General features: G+C 40.6%; 2 protein-coding genes and 1 long non-coding RNA gene across 8 annotated transcripts; all 3 read right to left on the bottom strand.

The window, feature by feature from the left end:
* Positions 1-915: 915 nt before the first annotated feature.
* LOC116687715 (uncharacterized) lies at positions 916-18,963 on the bottom strand. Its single transcript, XR_004331614.1, has 3 exons — positions 18,877-18,963; positions 18,692-18,693; positions 916-929 (listed from the first exon to the last, which is right to left on the bottom strand). It is a non-coding gene; the product is annotated as an uncharacterized LOC116687715 (long non-coding RNA).
* Positions 2,300-7,894, bottom strand: tmcc2 (transmembrane and coiled-coil domain family 2). 4 transcript variants are annotated; one of them, XM_032513238.1, is made up of 5 exons: positions 7,320-7,894; positions 5,273-5,674; positions 4,329-4,948; positions 3,567-3,702; positions 2,300-3,215 (listed from the first exon to the last, which is right to left on the bottom strand). In XM_032513238.1, exons 2-5 carry the CDS (start codon positions 5,564-5,566, stop codon positions 2,916-2,918), a joined length of 1,350 nt encoding a protein of 449 aa, XP_032369129.1. In that variant the 5' UTR covers positions 5,567-5,674; positions 7,320-7,894; the 3' UTR covers positions 2,300-2,915. The 4 variants fall into 4 exon arrangements, with proteins under 4 accessions (XP_032369129.1, XP_032369130.1, XP_032369128.1 ...); XM_032513239.1 differs by having other exon boundaries at positions 7,601-7,893; XM_032513237.1 differs by having other exon boundaries at positions 7,596-7,892.
* Positions 10,562-14,701, bottom strand: cdkn1a (cyclin dependent kinase inhibitor 1A). 3 transcript variants are annotated; one of them, XM_032513280.1, is made up of 3 exons: positions 14,426-14,701; positions 11,376-11,823; positions 10,563-11,281 (listed from the first exon to the last, which is right to left on the bottom strand). In XM_032513280.1, exons 2-3 carry the CDS (start codon positions 11,812-11,814, stop codon positions 11,226-11,228), a joined length of 495 nt encoding a protein of 164 aa, XP_032369171.1. In that variant the 5' UTR covers positions 11,815-11,823; positions 14,426-14,701; the 3' UTR covers positions 10,563-11,225. The 3 variants fall into 3 exon arrangements, with proteins under 3 accessions (XP_032369172.1, XP_032369171.1, XP_032369170.1); XM_032513279.1 differs by lacking the exon at positions 14,426-14,701 and adding an exon at positions 12,145-12,291; XM_032513281.1 differs by lacking the exon at positions 14,426-14,701 and having other exon boundaries at positions 10,562-11,281.
* Positions 18,964-21,450: the final 2,487 nt, after the last annotated feature.

Consider the following 21,450-nt stretch of genomic DNA (forward strand, 5'->3'; position numbering starts at 1 on the left):
AGCGGTTGCCTGCCAATCGGGAGGTTGGTGGTTCGATCCCCACCCCTGCAGTCATTGTCGAAGTGTCCTTGGGCAAGACACTGAACCCTGAGTTGCCCCCGGTGCTGCGCATCGGTGTGTGACTGTGTGTGAATGTTTATCTGATGAGCAAATGGCACCTTGCCCGGCCACAGTGTATGAATGTGAGTGAATGTGTCCTGTTGATGTAAAAGCGCTTTGAGCAGTTAAGACTGGAAAAGTGCTATATAAATACAGCACGTTTATATTACATTTATAGGTCCCCTATCCTATTTATTTCATTAAGTTTCTCTTTTTATCCATCAAATACATTTTAGTTTTTCATTTACAAAAATGTAACATAAAACACAGTGTTCTGTTGGTGAACTATGAGATTGCTTTGGTCTTTAAAGCTGGACTAACACTTTGTTCTTACAAATAAACACTGCCTTCATTAGCTGTAATATGCACCCTTGCTGCTAACAGCCTCCCTCGGTCTGGTATGAGCAGCAGGGCATGGTGGCTAATGTTAGATCATTTTAGCAAAGGTAAATATCCTAAGACTCTACTGACTTATGACTTCTAATGACTTCTCTGCTACTGTTTCAATAGCTAAGCATTTTAGCTAAATGCTAATCAGAAGTTTAACATGTAGCGTACCTACATCAATAATTACTTGTTTCTATTTCAAAGAGCACTTCTTGAACTGCTGATCACACAAGTCAGCCGTCTTTTACAATTTAATGTTGATGTACTTACAGTGGTGCTCAAAAGTTTACATACACATGCTTAAGTTGACTAAAAAGAGGAATAAAAAAATCATGTTTTGGGAAATTTATTTTAATACCTAAATTAAAAATGAGGTAAAATCCAACCTTTAAGGACACCAATTTTCTTTGTGAATGAATAACGTTTGTAAATAAATAAATGTTCTTATTTAAAATACAGGGTCATAAGTATACATACCCCTATGTTAAATTCCCATAGAGGCAGGCAGATTTTTATTATTAAAGGCAAGTTATTTCCTGGATTCAGGATATTATGCATCCTGATAAAGTTCCCTTGGCCTTTAGAATTAAAATAGCCCCACATCCTCACATACTCTTCACCATGCTTAGAGATAGGCATGGTTTTATTTCAGTTAGACTAATACCTGGTTGATTTGCATTGAGAGATGATTTTATAGAAAGTATCCCATGCCTATCTCTAAGCATGGTGAAGAGTATGTGAGGATGTGGGGCTATTTTAATTCTAAAGGCCAAGGGAACTTTATCAGGATGCATAATATCCTGAATCCAGGAAATAACTGGCCTTTAATAATAAAATCTGCCTGCCTCTATGGAATTTAACATAGGGTATGTATACTTATGACCCTGTATTTTAAATAAACATTTATTTATTTACAATACGTTATTCATTCACAAAGAAATTGGTGTCCTTAAGGTTGGATTTTACCTCTTATTTTAATTTAGGTATTAAAATAAATTTCCAAAACATGATTTTTATTCCTCTTTTTAGTCAACTTAAGCATGTGTATGTAACTTTGAGCACCACTGTACATACATTGATGTAACATAGCAGTAGTAGAATAGTTATTAATTTTAAACTAATATTTCAGTCTAATAATAGATCCTTTATTAGGGGTTAATAAATTGAGAAAAAAACATTTTGGGTTGCCATGTTGTGAAAAATCCCTTTGGCTGGTGTTATCCTTTCTCTTAGGTAGTCATACAGTCATAGATGTTGCTAATCCTTTAATAAATGCTAAATAAGTTTACAAAATGTTTTTTGGTCATCCCTTTTTCATATTTTATCAACATTTAATAGAAACCTGAGTTACAAAATATGCCTAATTAGAAGGTGGTACCATTATATCTAAATTTATATCTTAAGGGATGGAAGATTTCCAAATACATTTCAGTCAAAAAGTTCTGTCTCAGCAGACGGATGATAAGGATATACGGTAGTCAAGGTCAGCCTAATATATGAAATAATTTATTTCTTACATTGTTTATTAAAACAGCAATAATTATTTTTTGCAAACTGGATATAAACTTTAATACAATTTGACATGCCAGTTAATTTGACATTGTGGATTAGTAGCAGTCCTATAATAGTGGTCATGAAATAGCATTTAAGAACAGAACAGATTGTACATAGTTTAAATATTAAGGTGAATTTGTTGCAGATATCAGCGTTAAAAAAAAAACTTGTTCAACTTCAAGAAAAAGACAAAAAGAGAGAATTGTGTCTAAAAGCCCCACCAGAACAGGATGTGAAACAAACCAGGAGTGACACTGAGTTGAGATATAACACGTCTACAATGTATTTCTGACAACAAAACGGCAGTTACAGAAGATTCATTTGGTCATTAATGAAATGTTAACTCATGCCAGCTAGATGCATCTTAGTGCACATATGGATACATGCATGAGCACATAACATTCATGAAAAAAAACCTTTATCCTCTCAAATATACTAAAGCTTCAACATGAAGGTTACGGCGAACATGATCAGCATTTTAGTCATTATTAAGTTTCTCTAGTCTTTGTAATTCATGTATAATGAATCATTAGAAAAAGATGATCCAAAGATTTCTTGGAAGAAACTCAGTTTTTGGTGACAGCAATGCAATCGGTGATTGGTCATCAACACCAACAGATTTGATGAGATGATGTCTTTTCTCGCTTGGCAGGCGGAGACTTTCTGTTCTTTTTCACTGTAAACACCCCCCAACACTCTCTGCAGGCCAGTTCTGGTCACACGCCTCGTCCAAAAGTGCCATGTTTTGTCCTCGGATGCTCAACCTTCACACTCAAAGTGGCCCTCATTTTATTTCAACCTCTGAATCCTTCAGTGGTGGTGACTGAGTTTGACTCTCTGCTCTGGCCCCCACTGGAGTCTCTCTCTCAGGGAGCTCAGCTGGGCAACAGCCACAGCTCCACAAAGTCCCACTGCTTCCACAGGACGAACAGCAGCAAGGTCAGCAGGACGGTGGCGGCCACCCGGGCTCGGGTCTTCATCAGCGGGGTGATGAAGTTGGCCATGGTGGACACAAAGACCAGCAGCACGGCCATGAGCGCCAGGATGATGTTGATGAGTTTGCCCAGCAGAGCTCGTGCATTGGCGTTCTCCACTCCCTCCAACTGGACCACCTGCTGCTGTTGCTGCTGCAGCTCCAGCTTGGTGATGCGGGTCAGGCACGACTCCACTGCCTCCTGTATGTACACACAGAGTAACCAGTGGGGTTTTTTTGTATGAAAGGCCCTGACAACTTATTTCTCAATCAGCTTTTTACTATGAGTGATGAGGTCTTACATCAAATACACACTGTACATAAGAGTTCTTTATTTGTGCTCTTGGTGGCTCAGTTAAAACAGTGTCATGTACAGTAACATTGCACAAATTGGGATTTAGCGAAATTTGAATCCAAATCTAGTGACAGTTGGTGGATTTTTTTGGTCACTGAGCTTTTCAGTGTTTTACTCTTAATTAAGAACAACTGAGAATATTTTATATGACAGAAAAAAAAACTTAAGATTTGAAGCCAAGTTTCAAGAGGTGAAGACCTGAATGTCTCGTGCTCGCTCGTAGGACTGGTAGGCGACTTTTTCCTCCATGCTGGCGAGCTCCTGTTTAAGGTTAGTCATCTCATTCTGGTGCAGCTCTGTTAAGTCATTCAGCTGTTCTTCAAGTCGCTCATACCTGAATGTACAGTACAAAACACACACGAGAATCTTCAAAATAATGCAAAAGATTGCGAAAAATGAAAACCTTCACATAGTCTTATATAGTTTCAAAGCTCAAATATTGTCTCTGTATCCAACGCCTGATATAGCTTATTCCTCTGTGTCACTGAGATCATTGTTGTCCAAAAAAGTTATAACAGACACTGTAGTTTATTTAAGTGGATTTGACATGTGTTCTGCTTTATTAAATACCAGCTAGTGCATCAAACATGTATTAATCCCCAAATGAAAATAGTCCCCGACAAATACACTATTTACTCCTGTTTGAGTAACGTTTGCTAAAAAGGACTGTCCAGATGTGACAGGAAATTTCTTTTTTTTGTCTTTTTTTTTTTTAAATGAAATAATATATTTGTGACTCTTTTTGAAAATGTATATCTTTAGTAGAAAAAAATTTGCTTAGACAGGGTATAGAAGTACTAAGAGACGTGCTGTTGGTATTGGTCTTTTCATGGGACTTGTTTACAATAACAACAATACAGAATATTGCCAGCCTTATCCTTCCAGTGAACAACATTGTAAAGATTGTAGTGACCAAACACCAGAGTTCATTAGTGTGACTGTTTTTTGTGTGACTTGTACCTGTATCTTTCTTCTTGCAGGCACTGAGTCATGTAGGAGTAGTCACTCTGCAGCTGGCCCTTCATGTCCTCAATGGCATCCTCCATGTGCGCCTGGCTGGCTTTGATCTCCTGTAGGCCCTCAAGTAGAGAGTCCCAAGAGCTGTGCATGTGATGGTGGTGGTGATGGTGCCCGTCCAGTCTGGGGCTCCCCATGGTTGGTCCTAACAGTCCTCCTCCTCCACCCCCTGCCCCACCAGAATTACTGCCCACTCCGGAGCCCGACGTGGCGCTGGAGCACTCGTCGTCGCTGCCGTATTTTGGGCTGGAGACCAGAGTGGCACTTCCACTCAGTGCACGAGGTGTCGGGGTGTCCTCAGAGTGGCCCCCAACTCCGTCCTCAAGTGAGTCCTTTAGGTGAGCAATGTTATCGGCACTGCCAAACTTGTTCCTGATAAGACTGGCAAACTCTCTCGGCTTGGAGACCACAGCTGTGTGAGTGAAGGCAGATACTCCACCTTTGACCCCTTCAACTACTCCACCTCCAAAACCACTTATCCCAGCACGAACATTGGCCCCAACATCCTTTAATCCCTGCTGCATGTCCCGCAGGACATCTTTGGGCTGCCGGGCCGGTCCATTCTGTAGAGAGGGAAGAGAAATGAGGAAGCAGAGAAGTGGAGGATCTCAAAGGTAGGAGAGATTAGGTTAAGGGAGAGAACTGCAGGAAGACAGATGAGGAAAGCAGGCCCTGTAGAGAATTAGGTGAGACACAGGATGATGCATTGGTTTAGGAGATGAGAATCATCCGTCTATATTTGGACACAACTGTCCTCACAAAGATAGTCTAACACTTGTTTGAGTCAGCCATGAGATAATTATACAAAACAGCCACAGTACAAAAACAGCTGCACATAAAGATGTCCCATGTTTATGCACTAACTGCACACACACTTCCTCACCCACCTGTTCTATCTCCTTAAGCTTCTTGTGATAGTGCTCTAGTTTCTTGTGCAAATGTGCAATGGTCTGTGCTGACTTCTGGTTCTTCTTCTCAAACACCTGCTTGATCCTAGATGCCTGCTGTTTGTCTGCGTTGTGGGCCAACTTCAGGTACTCTGCAACATTGTCGTCTCGGGCCTCCTGCTCCACACGGATCTGCTCGGTGACCTTCAGGATCTTCTGCTGCAGATGCTCCAACGCAGCACGTGTCCGCTGTGGCTCTACGACCCCAAAACCCTCTGCACCCCCGCAGGCCATGACCCCCGATGCTGCTGCTGCCGCTCCGTCCGCACTGATGTTACTGTCAGAGCCTCCATGGCTGGTGGTGGAGGGTAGGCCTAGAGTTGTCACTTCGCTCTTGTCCAGCTGAGGGGACGAGAGGGTAGGAGGAGGTAATCAGGGATGGAAAGAGTACTACAACTACTACAGATAAAGTACGATTGACATGACTTCCTCATGTCCAAGGAATATAACGTGTTGAAATCTACTCATGTCAAAGTACAAAGGAAGGTTATATCTATTGTTGCATCTTGATTGTAATTATTTGTTTTTTCTCATTGCAAAAGTTTTAAAATTAAAAATGAAACTTAAATGGAATAGTATCCATCTGATGGTGCCATAACAGACCCACTGTGGGTTCCTTGTTAGGTTTCGGCTTTCCAAAAATAGTCAGACTTTCATTTACAGCTAATCATTTCCTTGAAGTGTCCTTGAATAATCATAATACTGTAGAAAAAGTGTTTGATTGGTACAATTTTAATATTCCAGAATCTTTTAGTCAAGCACAGCAGCTGAACATTTAACTACAGATAAACATACATTTTAACATACATGAGGGTAAAGGTTTCAGTAAATTAACAAATATTCACTTGGGCTCAATAAGAGCCCTTTTTTCTTACAATTAGATGCAATTAGGAAAACTACCAAATGCTTATAAACTCAACTGACAAACTGTCATTTTCTTTCTTTCAGTGAAAAAAGTAAAAAAAATTGAAATATTAATTTTAAGAAAACTGACAAATAAAATTCAGCTAACTTTGTCCCTATTTTCTTTATAATTATCATCACATTACAGAGCTTGTCGGAGGAAACGTCTTGGAAATAATTAGGGAATTAAAGACTCTTAAAATGAATATCTCCTAATCACTTTGGCTTCTGAAATGAGAGTCAGTCAGTTATGCCCATAATTGATCTAGTGTTGGCATCAGGGAGTACACATAAAGGCCATCATGCATTAATTAGATGAAACATAATTAGTCTGTTTCCTGCTCTGCACAGCCTCAGAAGCTCAGCTTCACCACAAACAAGTTACAGTAAAACACCTTTATTTTAAAAATGCATCTGGTCTATGAGGCAATAGGAAGGTAAAAGCATGCTGCATGGTGTATTTCAAATCTTGATGGTGACAGGTAGACACATAAGGATGATGAAATAGACTATGTAGACTCTATATTTAAATGTGCTATAAATCCATATGTATTTAAATCCAAATATGTCCTGAATCATTCTGATTGATCTCAATGATCTAGGAGGGAATGCCCTGTTATAGCCTGTATAGTTGTGCCTGTATCTAGTCTTAGCAGATAGCGGGATAGTCGATGAATCTCTTCCTGACGTCAAAACAGTGTAGCCTGACCCTGCAAACATGAGCTCAGTGGAAACATGTCACATCGCTAAACTAATTTCTCCGGACGGATTTGCATTCTATTTGCGTGACACTGGGATATGAGCACACGCTGCTCGTGCTAAAATACATAAATCGGAGCGAAGCGAGGCAGTTCTTTTTTATTAGATTTTTTTTATATAGACAAAGTAGGTTACAATCACATTGTAGGCTAATGAAGAGGGGAAAAAAAACAGATTACAATCCCTGGTGGTTAATCATTTCCTGATCTTGTCACAGAAAGTGAGATGCTTATGCGGCAACTAAGCAATGGCTCAGATGAGGAGGGGGGTGCAGTGTCCGGCGTCACATATGGGTGAAAACAAGACAAGAAAAAACAACACGGACCCGAGCAGATGCATAAATCTAACGCTGATGAATCCGGTGATGGGTCAAACTGGCTCCTGGTGGGTCGGAAGGGAAGGCTGTGATGAGGATGGAGATGACAGATGTCTATGGCACAATAAAAACAACCAGAGTATGGGGCATGCCCATGCCTACTTCACTCGGCAGGAGGACACACTGTAACATGAGAGACGGCTGATGGATGTCAACGAGCGTGGATGCGGACACATGAGGATGAGACACAAGTAGCACAGCAATAAATTAAATTAGAAACGTTACCATACTGCTTTAATCCAATTTTTGCAGTGCCATTGCAAGTCTGTGTTCGAGGCCCATCCTCCTCCCACCTCCTCCTCCCCCTGTGCTCACCGAGGAGGAGCCCCCCCTCCTCAAATATCTTTACCCCCAGCCGCTGTATGGCTGACTATAACACCTCACTGGATCCTAACGCTCCATTGTTAATGCCATCGATATCTGCAGCCTCCCACTACCTCCCCCCCCTCTCCCTCTAATGCTCTGATCTGGTCTCTCCTCTCTCTCTCTCTCTCTCTCTCTCTCTCCTCTCTCTCTCTCTCTCTCTCTCTCCTCTCTCTCTCTTTTGTGTCATAAGCTCCCTCCGCCTCCCTCTGTCTCCCTCTTACCTCTCGCCGTCTCTCTCTTTTAGTCTAAATGCAAATGCTAGCTGTCCTGCCCTATAATGGATGTTGTAACTAAGGGACATGATGGAGGGAAATGGGCGGGGGGATGGGAGAGCTTAGCGCAGGCGTGCAGGTGCCTCTGAGCCGCTGCGCTGAGGCCAGAGGAGAAAGGCGGGAGTGGAGTGGAAGGGAGGAGGGAGCACAGCAGAGCCTGCTCCGGGCCCTTCATCCCCTAAACCCTTAATACAAACACTTGTGTGCGCTGATGTGGGGCTGCAGTGATGTAGTGCCAAAGTACACATTGTCTGCCTGAGCAGTGACTCACTCCCTTAATTTACCTCCTTCACAAATGAGGAAAAAGTGCGTTACAACAGCAGAAGCCTGTTTGAGCTACTCAAGGCTGCTTCAAGTTCTATTCAGCCAACTTCAAGCCTCACTCTGTGCTCGCCTGTGTGTCTGTGAAGGGATACTAAACAATTAAAGGTAAACAAGATGTTCTGTTTAGAGTATGTAGCTATATAATGTGTGTATATATTAGTGTGTATATTTTTTGTTTTGGTTGTTTTGTTTTGTTTTGTGTGTAAGCACAGTGTGAGCAACAATGCTCCAAAGGAAAATTCCTCGTATGTGTCCTCATACCTGGCGAATAAAACTAATTCTGATTCTGATTGTGATTCACCAGCTTAGAAACAAACCTAAAACAGGCCTACATTTTATAGAGGAAGGTAATAGACAAGGTGTGGCATAAAAACCCAAGTGCAGTGGTTCAGATGTTTTACTTGTGGCAATACCAGTGTAAACATAAACACAAAAGTTGTAAAAGTTCTGCTTTCAAATAAAAGAAAAAGTACACAAGTATATAATCATCAAAATGTAAAGAATCAAAAGTAAAAGTACTTGGGCCTTATTAATACGGATGCATACATGTTGCATTTTCCTGATGTTGCTGATTGAGCTAATTTTGAGTGCATTATGTTTAATCTAATACTGTGTCATATTTTATAAAATGATCATACATGTTGTATCAGCAGAGTAACTTGTACCTGCAGCTGTCAAAGAAATGTAGTGAAGTAAAGCGTGCAACCACTTAAATTAAGTTCAAGTACTTCACACATCGGCCACCCAGACAGGGACTGTGATCACAACAATCATAAACAATATGACATATGAATGTGTTGGATGTGAAATGTACTGTATGTGTGTGTGCATGACGAGGGACATAATACATAAACATAATACATAAAAGCAAAACATTCACAAGATGTTTTATCTTAACATTTTTATTGGAATTCTCATAATTATACAAAACCTAAATCAACACAAGGCATAATAGCTCACAATAAATAAAGATAGATATATTTTCATTTTAACTTTGAACATAAAACAAGATGTAGGACCTGTGCACAAGCATCTACAAACAGAAGTGCATTCACTGTGTGGGGTAATGCTGTTCTTTGCTTAGCTCTGCATTTGCAGCGGCAAGTTGCAGCAAATTTAAGCTGTCAGTGACATGGTGTGACACCCATTCTGATTAACCATAGAAACAAGATTTGCAGGCATACAGAAATGAGTGTCAAACACAAAATAAGTGTCTGTTTTGAGGCAGATAATAACACAGTGTCAGTCAAAATTGCACTATACTTCCAATTTGAAAAGAATTAAGCATGTCAGCTTCTGCTAAGTAAATTAATTTGCTTCTGAGAACACATTCTCCTGAATGTCCTTTATGAAGTTTCAAATGCCAAAACTTGATCCTGGGTGCTTGGACACACCATAATGACTGTGCTACATAACCATGCTGTAATAAACTCTATAGATCAATATCTGATATATATATATAGATATATAGATATATATATCTATATATATACATACATACACACCTTAATATAAGTGTTTTTAAGTGTTCCTACGCCCCTAACCTACAATGTCAGAGTCCAGACAGGGCACTTGTGGAGATCTGCTTTGATAAATCAGTCGACTTCCAGCAGATAGAAAGAATGGAAGAGGACATGATGGCACTTTAAAAATCTAAAGCAAAGCAACTGCATGTGCAGGATATCAAACATCTTTCCAGCGTGTTTTGAGGAGCACATGATGGTAGAAAAAAATGGACTGGAGGGGCGGATATATAAAGAATACCACACAAGAAATCTGCTAGCCCTCATGATTCACTTAAAGAAAAAACTAGAGCCCGACCGATATATCGGCCAGCCGATATTAGGCATTTCCAGAACTATTGATATTGGCATTTTTTTTTAAATTTCTTATTCATCAGAATAATTTATAATAACAAATAAATTATTCTGATAAATTAATGTATATAAATGGACGGTCAACCATGTTATGAGTGTTGGCGTTGCATAGTTTGTCTACCAGAAGGCGCCCTACAACGTCCCTGTTGGCAACTCTGATCATTATTTTTTTTGTTATTGTGTTTTTGTTCAAAGGACTTTAAGGTTCATATCTTACGGTTATATTTTTATACATTTTATTTATCAGAACTTTAATACATTTCGATGTTCCTTTTGTTCTGTTGTGACAATAAAACAAATTATTATCATATTATTTTAGTGAGAACTCATAAATAACTGCAAATAACTAATGTTAGGGAAATCTGTTTATGTTTTGTTAAGCGTTTCTGGATTTATTTTTTTTTTAAATATATTTAGGCCGATATTTCAGAATATCGGCCTTAAAAATCCTTTCTCGGTCGGGTTCTAGAAAAAACATTGTAAAAAAACAAAATTTCAAAAATAAACGATTGGATTTGAACAGAGGAACCAAAGGGTTTAGGATTATTCTGCAATCTGCACAATGATTATAACCAACATGACATCTGTTTCAAGCCTCTACAGTAATGTGTTCATTCTCATATCTCCATACTGCTAAAAGTACAGAGGTAACTGCATTTTCAGACCTGTAGAATGTACAGTAGGAAATGTCACTCAACTCTTCAGCATTCCCATGATCCAAATCAGAATAAATCCACTGATTTGAGAGATTACCGTTAATCTTCTCTGCTCAAATGTCCCCTTCTTACCATTGGGTGTAACACCAACCCCCCTTAGAGTGAATACAGTACCCTAATTAACCTTACAGGAATCTATTATAATGACGTATAGCCGAGGTCTCTTCTGTTGTCAGATAGTTCACTGGGTCCAGTACCTCCTGGTGAGTGACTGTGCTGACTGTAGATTTCCTGAGTGTAGCACTGTTTGTGTGGTTCTCTTGGGATATTGGCAACTTTTGCAGGATACTGCACCGGAAATCACTCGCCGGATTTGAGTGGCATCCACACTACTCTTCTTTTAGCCTGATAAAAATCTGTTGGGATAAAGAACAGGAAATTCAGCTCACGCAAAGCCAACATGAAACCACAACTCTACTCATTAATCATGTAAAATATCTAAATACGTACCTGTGATGTTTGTCTGCTTCCTCTTCAGCCCTGTGTTCTCTCTTCTCTGTGGCGTTCTCTCCTGGTTGAGCGCACATCTCTCTGGCGAACATGGGATGTTCTCCTTGTCGTTCTGTGGTGGCTCCACCCTTCCTTGTCCCTTGGTCTTAACTGGTGCCTCTGCTGCCCTCTGACCTTCTGTACGTGTCGGACCAAAGATACAGGATCTGTAGATCAGCGACACCTTGGTGGCTGGGATGGCATGCCACTGGAAATTGCTGCTCTCCAGAGGCTTGTCTGAGATGAAGTCAAAGCCCCATCGCTGGCAAGCCTCCTCCAGGTCTTTCTGCAGGGCAGCCTGGTACTCCACCCGCAGCTGCTCTCTATCGACTGGGCCAAACAGGTTCCGTTGAGCACGGCCTTTCCCGATCCGATGCCCGATCCGCTTGTGAGTATCCATCGTTCCACACTGCAGGAAACAGAAAATGGACCACTGGTTAGTTGGAATCAATTAATCCATTAATCAGATAATATGCCTAACCAATTTATTGATAAATCAATTCATGGCTGCAGCTCTAATTCTCAGACACTTGATGGTAATGTAAACATTTTCAGAGATAAAAGAAGCATTGGTTTTGCCCAAGTGAATAAAAAGCTTAATTTAGAAAAACAATCTATTTCTAAAATTTGAAGAAAGAAATCACTCCAATCCATGCTACAAATCCACCCTGGGTTAACTGCTTCAATTTAAAAAAACAAAACAAAACAAACCAGTAGAAATCAGGCTTACCATGGCTCTAATCAGTTAAAGTCTCCTCAATGTGAACTACAATGCATCTCAGACTGTTGTGTTACTGGGCTGCTCTTTATAGGAACATGAGCAGCCGGTGACTCAGTGAGCCCTCCTGTGTGAATCACTGGTACATGCCTGGACATAATCTTAGACAGACATGTAAAGGCAAGTCCTCAGCACAGGCTGTGATCACTGCAGGCACACAGAGTCACCACTAGGAGGCAACGTCAGCCCTTCTACAGAGAGTCAGTTCAACAAATTCCAAACCTCAATGAGCAGCTCAACATTGATGAGGATAATAGAAAAAAAGGTTAGATTAAAAAAACGTATTATTAATTCAGTGATTTCCACACCTGTGTATTTACACAACTGCTCTACTAAACTATTCCAGGAATGTGGGTTAAATGGTCACTTTCTTGCAAGAGCCCCAGGAAGGAATCAGATGTGTCTGAGGAGACTAATAAGTCATAATGGTCATCCGGGAAGGGCTGGCCCACCCTAATTACTGGTATCCTGCTAACGATCTTTGGGGATGAGTGGTCATTGTAATTACAATAACATTTATTTGGGAGACACTCCGCCCATTAAATGGATTACATTTTACAGAAACTGCACCGGTTTTATACGGATGATGGGTTGAGATGTAGGCTATGAACCATTGGTATTTTTCCCAGGAAGTTTATTCATGTTCAGCGGATAATGTTTTGGGGGTACATCAACTTACCAGCCCGAACACTTGTTGCACTTGTTTGAAACGTCACGCTAATATAGCAATATGGCTACATAACGTTACTACAGACGTAGTAGGGCTGTATGCTGTAACGTGGACGAGATATGAAGCAACGGATGCTCTGTTCACGAAACTGCAGGCTAACTGGTAGCACGACATAATGATTACATCTCCTTGGTTGTCTAAATACATCCACCGTTTATTTAGATATGAACGAAGCATGAAAGCATGTTAACAACGAAACGCAATGTTTAACTTTAGTCAATATTGTAGACAATGAAACGCTGAGTTCATAAATTCGCCATGCATACCAACGAACTATATTTGTAGGGGACACGAGAGAATGAACGAACATGTTGCTACCATGGAAGTAGCTACCGCCGGTTGCTACAACACAAGCCAACTGTTGCTAGTGCGCATGGCCGTCATGACGTCATGGGCCAGCCAACGCGGGAAGACGCGAGCTTCGTGATTGCTTTATGCACTCTCTTTTTTTCCCCGTCCAGAGCAACGGATCTGTTGGTCCATTTCTTTCACTGTCTATGGCTTTTGTGCAGTCTCATTGGAATGTACTGGGCTTCCCGCCGAACGCTGTATCGAGTTCTCCAATGGGCTTCACCTCGAAGGCTGTATGCTGTGTGTTTGCTCTTGGGGGAATGACTTAGTCTATTACTAGTCTAATAATTAGCCAAACCAAGTAATTAGTCTAATTACTTATAGCTCAATAGATCTGAGATCGAGCTGCAGGACGAAATCAAATCGCCGACAGAGTGGAAGGGGTTTACCCAGTCTAGGAATTACTGGAATTGTGTGTTATCTAATGAGTTATACATTTGCTGTTCAGACACCACATTTGTCGGGTGTTTGTAAATTATAGAGTGTATTTTATCTAGATAGAAGATACTTTATTCATGCCAGCGGGGAAATTCGAGTGTCTATCACACATAAACACACATTCCCATTCACAACACAGTTCCCATAATAAATGAAATGAAATAAATAAATAAATACAATGCAAATATATAATAAATAATAAGTGTCTCGAGATAACTCTTGTTATGAATTGACACTATAAATAAAAATGAATTGTATCCAGTTCTTATCATAGCCTACATCCATGAACTCTATAGGCTCCAAAACAGTAGTCCACATACCAATGGGTGACGTCGCTGCTACGTCCATTATTTTTACAGTCAGACCCAGCCCAGTTACTACACTGCTACACGTGAGGCTGGAACTCGTGTCGACCAGTCAAACTGGGCTGTCACAGCAGCCCAAATCACCAACCGATCTCATATTCAAACAACGCTGACGAGATGCCTACATGAGTTTAGAAGATTGATGGTCACGTTTTTGAGTGACAAACTGACCCCTGACTATTACAAACATATATATTTGTAAGACTGAAAATATGAAAATGGACAACATAAATACTCTAGGCTATGTTATAAAACCAAGACATTTCTAGACTTGCTTGCAAACAAACCAAATACCACCAATGCTAAAAAACAACAAAAAAACATTTAAGTTTACAGTGATTTTACTTACGTTATCAGTCGAAGGCAGTCCACTCCAGCTTAAAAACGTCTTATTCAAACCTGTTGAATGATTCTGGTCTGTGTATTTGTTTTTTTAGGCTACAACAGCAAATGTGGTGTAAAAAAAATGTTCGAGCCTGCTGTTCTCCAACCCACCCTCTGAAATACATACAACTTAAGTCACCAAATAGTTACGTTAGCCTAACGTTACTCCTTGACAATTCCTCCAAGTCTTCTCACAGACGTTGGACCGGGGCTAAACTTTATGAACTCCGGTGGGTGGGGACAGTGGAGCTACTACAGGAGGACTTCCTCTCCCATGCAGGGGCGGGGGCTGCTGGCACACACGTGGAATTTTCCCCGGTGAAACACATGAGCACACGTGAGAATTTGGCTCGCTCCGTAGCAGTAGGCTAATGTATGCTTGCTGTCGGGGGAGGAAATTCCAGCACAGGATGACCCAGCACGGCCCCTTTCTCTGTCCCTCAGTGCACAGATAAGTGATGGAAAAATATAAACCAGGGCAGCAGTGATTGGAGAAGTATTCACATGTTACTTAAGTTAAAGTAGAAATACCACAATGATTAAATACCATAGGCTTGGAGTATTGTCAACGTTACATAAGGACGTGCGGTGATGTCAGTAAGGGTTCGGCACTGAGTTATGAAAGCCAGATTACTTAATTTATTGGTTAGGCTACAACCAGTAAACGTTACGCACAAGCGCGGCACAGACGCACGGTCGATATGCAGAAATTTTCAATCAGGATGTCTCTCTCTCTCTCTCACACACACACGCAAGTTATGCAACCATCTTTATCCTAATTATTACACAGCGGCCAATTATGTTTGTCAGTCACTGTCAGCAACAATGAAAACATAGCCTACACTGCTCAACTGCATATGAAGGCAAATGGATTGCAGCCAGCATTAGTTCAGTCACACTTATAAATTCAATATTAAGCCCTAAATAGTTTCTGACTCACCAATCGGTAGATTATTTGTAAATAGAATCCATCCGACGCTCTCTCCTCGTGAAGACGTCAATCCCAGCGTTGTAAAACACATCTTTACGGGCCTTCAGTTTGCATAGTCTCTGACTCTCATTTGACAGAATGGCGTAGGCTGAAAGACGTTGCCTGGTTCGGTTCCGATTCTAGGTTTTGATCCGTTTCAGGGTGGAAAATGTGTGCTCCACCGAAGCTGTAGGCTAGTTACTGGTATTGTCAGGATCAGTTGCAGCAGCTTTGATTCAGGAAATGTTGCTTCCATGTCATGTTCTTTTAAAAAGTCAAGAAGCTGTGTCAGTGATTTGCCCCTTGAGTTCTTGTGAGCCATAGACCTACTACATCAGAATCAGAACCAGAATCAGAATCAGCTTTATTTGCCAGGTACGAGGACACATAGGAGGATTTTTTATTTGGAGCATCGTTACTCACACTGTGCTTACACAGACAAAACAACCAAAACAAAAATATACACACTAATATATACACAATGTATACATATACTCTAAACAGAAACAATATAGAGCCATGAGTGCTATGAAGAAATTATTATTATAAATTATTTAAATGTGGAGCATAGCATATGGTACTGGGATAAATAGTAGTATGTTATTATATTACAATATGAACAGTATGAACAAACAGTTCTGAAATAGGAAATGAAAATGATGAATAAATAAAAATAATAAGTGAGATGTGAGAATGGGAATGATGAATAATACTAAATAAGTGGAATAATAAGTGGAACCAGTGAACAGGTGCTGTAGAGACAGTGATTACTGGGTTACTGACCAGAATTAAACCTGACACTATCTTGTATGTATACAAGATCACAAAGGCATACTTTGACAGCTTCTCCAGTTTGCTGTCATCAAACTGGCGCAACATCTCTTCAAACCTTTCGCAATCTACCAATCCAATGAAATCGAGATCGGAAAAGTTATCCACAAAACCTGGTCTTCATCTGAACATTGACACTGTCCAGAATGCAGTAGTAGATGTGAGCTTGTTCTGTTTTGTTTGACAGCCCATCATGTGTCTCGCAGTGAACAAGTTCCATCTCATCACATTTTTCCTCACAGTGTGCATGAAAACGGTCAAAATCTTGTCGCTTGCTGTCCAAAACTTTCAGTGTGTCTTTGATTACAGCAGAATCCGATATCCATGGTTTTGGACTGAAGGATGCTAAAGAGAGCATCCGTGTCATTGAAGATCCCTTTAAAAGCCATCAGTAGGAAACAGGTTGACCGTTTTGAAAGCCACAACTCAAACCCAGCAGCCATTGCCAATGTTTTACCGTCCCAGTTGTCGGAATTGTTGCCGATTACTTTAAACATGGCACGTAGACCTGGAAGATGAAATAAAATCATTTGGACCAGCCTTGAATTGGAGATTCACTTGGTTGCTGCTGCTCTGGAGATGCAGCGTTTGGCAGTGTCATCCAGGAGATGGGTGTGTTTGGATGATTTGAAAAAAAAGAAGCAGAAAGCCCCTTAGCTGTCTTGAAAAAGGTTCTGCACTTGGGGATGCATTTTGCGTATTGGGCTAGAACCAGATGTAACTTGTGTGCATAGCAATGCGTTAAAATAGCTTCGAGCACCTTTTCTTTAACCTTTGCCTGCATCCCATTTAGCTCTGAGGCCATGACAGAGGCTCCGTCTTATGTCTGCGCAGCCAGTTCATAGCAGCAGTTGTATTTCTCTAATGTGCTCAGTACATAGCCTACTGCGAAATAGCTGCTGCTCTTCGGTCGTTGCTGACATCAAAGCCAAGAAAGGCCTTTTTCTACTTTACCTCCACATACATAACGTACAATAACAGATATTGGGGCTTTATCAGTCAACTCGTCCACCTCACATCAACAAATGTCACTGTTATGTTATGTCACTTCTAATGTCAGCAAGGAGCACGTCTGCCACTGAGTCAACCAGATCATTTTGTATTCTGTTAGATGTTCCAGAAAATACATTAGATGTACGTAGATGTAAAGCCAACCACTCGTCTTTCTCAGCTAGCACATCCAGCAACTCAATGTAATTGCCCCTGTTGCTAGAGCTAGCGCTTTCATCATTGCCACGAAAAGCAAGCTCTTGCTTTGCAAGGAAGCAGGTCACATTTATCAATCAATACCTCTCGGTTTTCCTTCATCTTTTCATTATGGTAGGTTGTATCAGCCTCCTTTGCTTGTCAAATGCAAGGTCGATCAGTCTGACTCGTTGAAAAAAGCAGGCAAGGATAGCAGTAGGCCTACAGCCGCTGACTGTTAGCAAAGCCACATAGTCAATCTTCTCTTCCAAACCAGTCAGTTTGAAACGGTCGGACAATGTTTTGTCCCTTTTGCTGCAGTTGTCCATCTAAGGCTGCCGTAGACCTCCTTCTTGCTATTAGCTCTTTAAAAAAAATTAAAATCGAGTTTAGAGAAATTCCTCAACACTGTGATATCAGCGGAAATTGCTGCTTTCATTTTCACTTTGAATTTTGAGGGGATTGCGCTTACAAAGTACCTGGTGTAATGTATAGACAGTTAAAGAAGGGTGTAATGACATTAGCTGCGCAAATGTCCAGTAATATTTTGATCGACGGTAAAGAAGGCCTTATAGGTCACAACCATGGCCGGAAAAATGACAGATTGAAGATTTGACGTTGGGTCTGAAAGTCTCCCAGCAGAGACCTCTAACCATAGGCTGAGGAAGCCAATGAACATTTGAATGATGACCGTCAGTGGGACGGGTAGTCTGACGCATAGCTTGCTCACTCCTACTGGGCTGCTCCGAGGACAGGAGCAGTGGCACTTGCGACTGAAAAGATGGAAACAACAGGCCCCGATCTGGCCTAGTTGCTGTGGAATGTTCCGAGGGACCAGGCTCTGTAGCAGTTGATGCAGTGTTAGACACCAATAGCCACAGGTCGCTGTCCGATGACTCGTCAAGTTGAGCCACACCCAATGTCAATGGTGATTCAGTTGGAGGAGAATCAGACTCAACTGGCTGTAACACAGCCTTCAACATGTTGCAATGTACATTCCTTACTTTATGCAGTGCGTTCACCGGTGCCACAGCATAAACTGCTCCTCCCAATAAAGCGCTCACCACTTGATGAACCTCCGAGCTCCATAGGTCTTCACATACACCAATTGCCCCACACTCAGCGATACATCTCGTACCTGTTGGTCATGCCAAACTTATAGAACCACTCAGCCACAAGAACCTGGGCCACAGTAGAGGGCCTCTGATCACGTGTAGGCACAGCTACTGGGAACTTGCTAAACACATCTGTCGTGACCAACAAGAAAACTATGTATTTCTGTTTAAGTATGCTGCAGTTGGGTTGAGAAGATATGATTTAATTCAATGATAGGCTCTATATCTTGCTGTATAATTATCATCTTTATTCTCAGTGAAGAGTAGATCAAGAAGGCCCCATTGTCTCTCACCTTCCCCCTCGGTTCCTCGGACTCTTGGCTCAATTGTTCAGTGTCTTTGGGTTCAAATAACATTATCATGATACCATTGGCCTCCAAAAATTGATAAAGTGACGTTTTTCTTAACTGATTTGGTTGGGTATCACCTGGAACACAGCCAATAATCGAGACACACCCACCAACGTGATAAAACACAACTTAAGCCGTACACGTGCGTGGCCCAGCTCTTTGCCTGAAGGGAGGCTTACAGTGGCAGACTTAAAAAAACACTGCTTGTAATAGTGTTTTGTACATTAGCCCTTAGTATAGACCAAAGTAGGATAAATATTTAAAAACATAACTACATGATCAACAGTTTTTTGTATTTTTAGAATAGGTTTTAATCTGTTATAGTGTGCTTTTTCTATAATAATTTGAATTTATGTAAATTGTCTTTGTACGGTCCGAAAATGAATGGCAACACCTTAAAAAGTCTCAAATCACAGCACTTCCCCCTGGTGGTTGAAACGGGTAACTGAATTGTTTCAAAAATGAGTGGAATAATTACAACTGGCATGACCAGATATTTTAGAAATATTTTAAATAACACAAAACAACTAAATGTTGGTAGGTAGGCCTGTTGCACTAGTCTGGACATCTTGCCGTGCCAACGTTGCAATTAAGGTTTCCTAAATGCCATGTAGGCCTACATACATTTGCTGTCAGCTTAACTGATTGCACGTTTTGTGAATATGGACTTATCTGTTTTATTCCACCTTGTTAAACGGCGAAGTGGAAGTCGAGGCCTCGGTCCCCTGGAGCTGGCTGGTGAATGTGATGGGCGTAGAGATACACCGTGACCCTTTCTGTGGATCTGCTGATCTTATCATGTTGCGTTTGAAAGACATCTCAACAGATTGTAGGTCAAACATTGATTTTCAATGTTACATTTTAGTTGAATTTAAGTGTCGGGGCATTCCGCCACCGTCCGTCTATTGTAAAACGATTGGATTTCGTAAGTGCGAATTGTTACAAAATAATTTAAAATCTGCTTTAAAAATAAACATATATACTTATTTAGCATGTTTGTTTTGTCCATATGTGTTCGTGCTGTGTTTCAGGTCTCAGCTGCTAGAATGAGTTTTTTTTTTTTTTTTTTTTTTTGCCCTCCCTGGTTCGAATGTCAAAATCTGCCTATGTTTTAGAAAACATTATTTTAACGTAGGCTACAAAATAATTTTTATTTATAATATATTATATATTTATATTAAAATCAATCAATATCAATAACTAAGGTCTCTGTTGTATTACTGTGTTGCAAAGTGGCATGTAGCTAATCATGACAAAATGATGTCATGTGGCAGAAAAAAGTTGTATTACGTCTACTGACTATAACTCTGAATCCAAGCCATATTTATAATCATTTGAATACTTAACATCAGTAATTCTGTTGAATTGTCGCAGGTCTGCTCTTCACGTTCAGGGTCACACGGAAGTGGAAAAACTTACACCATGACTGCTCTCCTGACCTGGGTGGAATTGTACCTCAGTCACTACAAATGTTGTATAGGATGCTACCAGGCCCAAAGCATCTACAGCGTCTCCATCTCCTGCGTTGAAATTTACAACAACGACATTTATGACCTCCTGGAGGAAAATCGAAAGGATGCAAAGTGAGTCTGGAAAATTTAAAGTGAAAGGAGCATATATCAGAAATATAAACATGCATATAAAGACTGATGAATCAGCTCAGCATTCTGTTTAGGGACATCAACATTTTATATCATTGTAGTGGTTTGTAGAGGATATTTATTTTGGAAGACATACAATATGTCTTTTCTTTTTATTAGGTGAAATGCTGAAGGCACACCTGTGGGCCAGAACACTGAGTTCACACATTATTGGGTCCTGGTAATACTGTTAGTGAACACTGAGGGGCGCTAGAGTGCATGATGAGGTTATACAGGTGAATGGTATGTGCGTAGAGGAAGAATTGATTTGTGAGAAGAAGAAGAAGAAGAAGATGGGGGGGAGGAGGGGGAAAGTTGGAAGTAGCCTAGTGTTCACACGTTTATACCTAACACATACTGCCTATGTATGCCGTTTGTATGCAGTTCCTGCCTTTCTCTACAGTATGTTGTTCTTTGTTGTCACTGTCAGTCTGTTTCTCTCTGTTGGCACAGTACCTACATATTGTTTGTCTGGTCCCTTATCTTTTCATCTGTTTTAACTCTCTAACTGCCATCTAGATATGTTTTTATGGCTGTCTGTGATTATACTTCAGGGTTTTTCCTTTCTCAGAATTGGCCTTTGGGGGAAACACGTAAAGCATGGGGTTCTGGGGGTCTTCCCTCGCAAAATATTGAGGGTAAAACACTTAAATTCCTGCATTCTTTCTGCAATTGTTGCCTAAAGATGCATCGATTTATGGTAAAAACTTCTATATTTATGATTTAGGAAATCACACAATTTTGGGGTAGGTAACAATTCAAAATATAATGGAATGTTATTATATTCAGTAGTCCAGTAAGGGGGCTTTCACATCTGGGACATGGGCCGTATAAGACAACTCTTGACCCCAAAGTCCAGTTGTTTAATTAGCATAAACAGGGATATGTTAGTTTTTTCC

Source organism: Etheostoma spectabile, chromosome 4, assembly GCF_008692095.1.
Source record: "Etheostoma spectabile isolate EspeVRDwgs_2016 chromosome 4, UIUC_Espe_1.0, whole genome shotgun sequence".
Taxonomy (NCBI): Eukaryota; Metazoa; Chordata; class Actinopteri; order Perciformes; family Percidae; genus Etheostoma; species Etheostoma spectabile.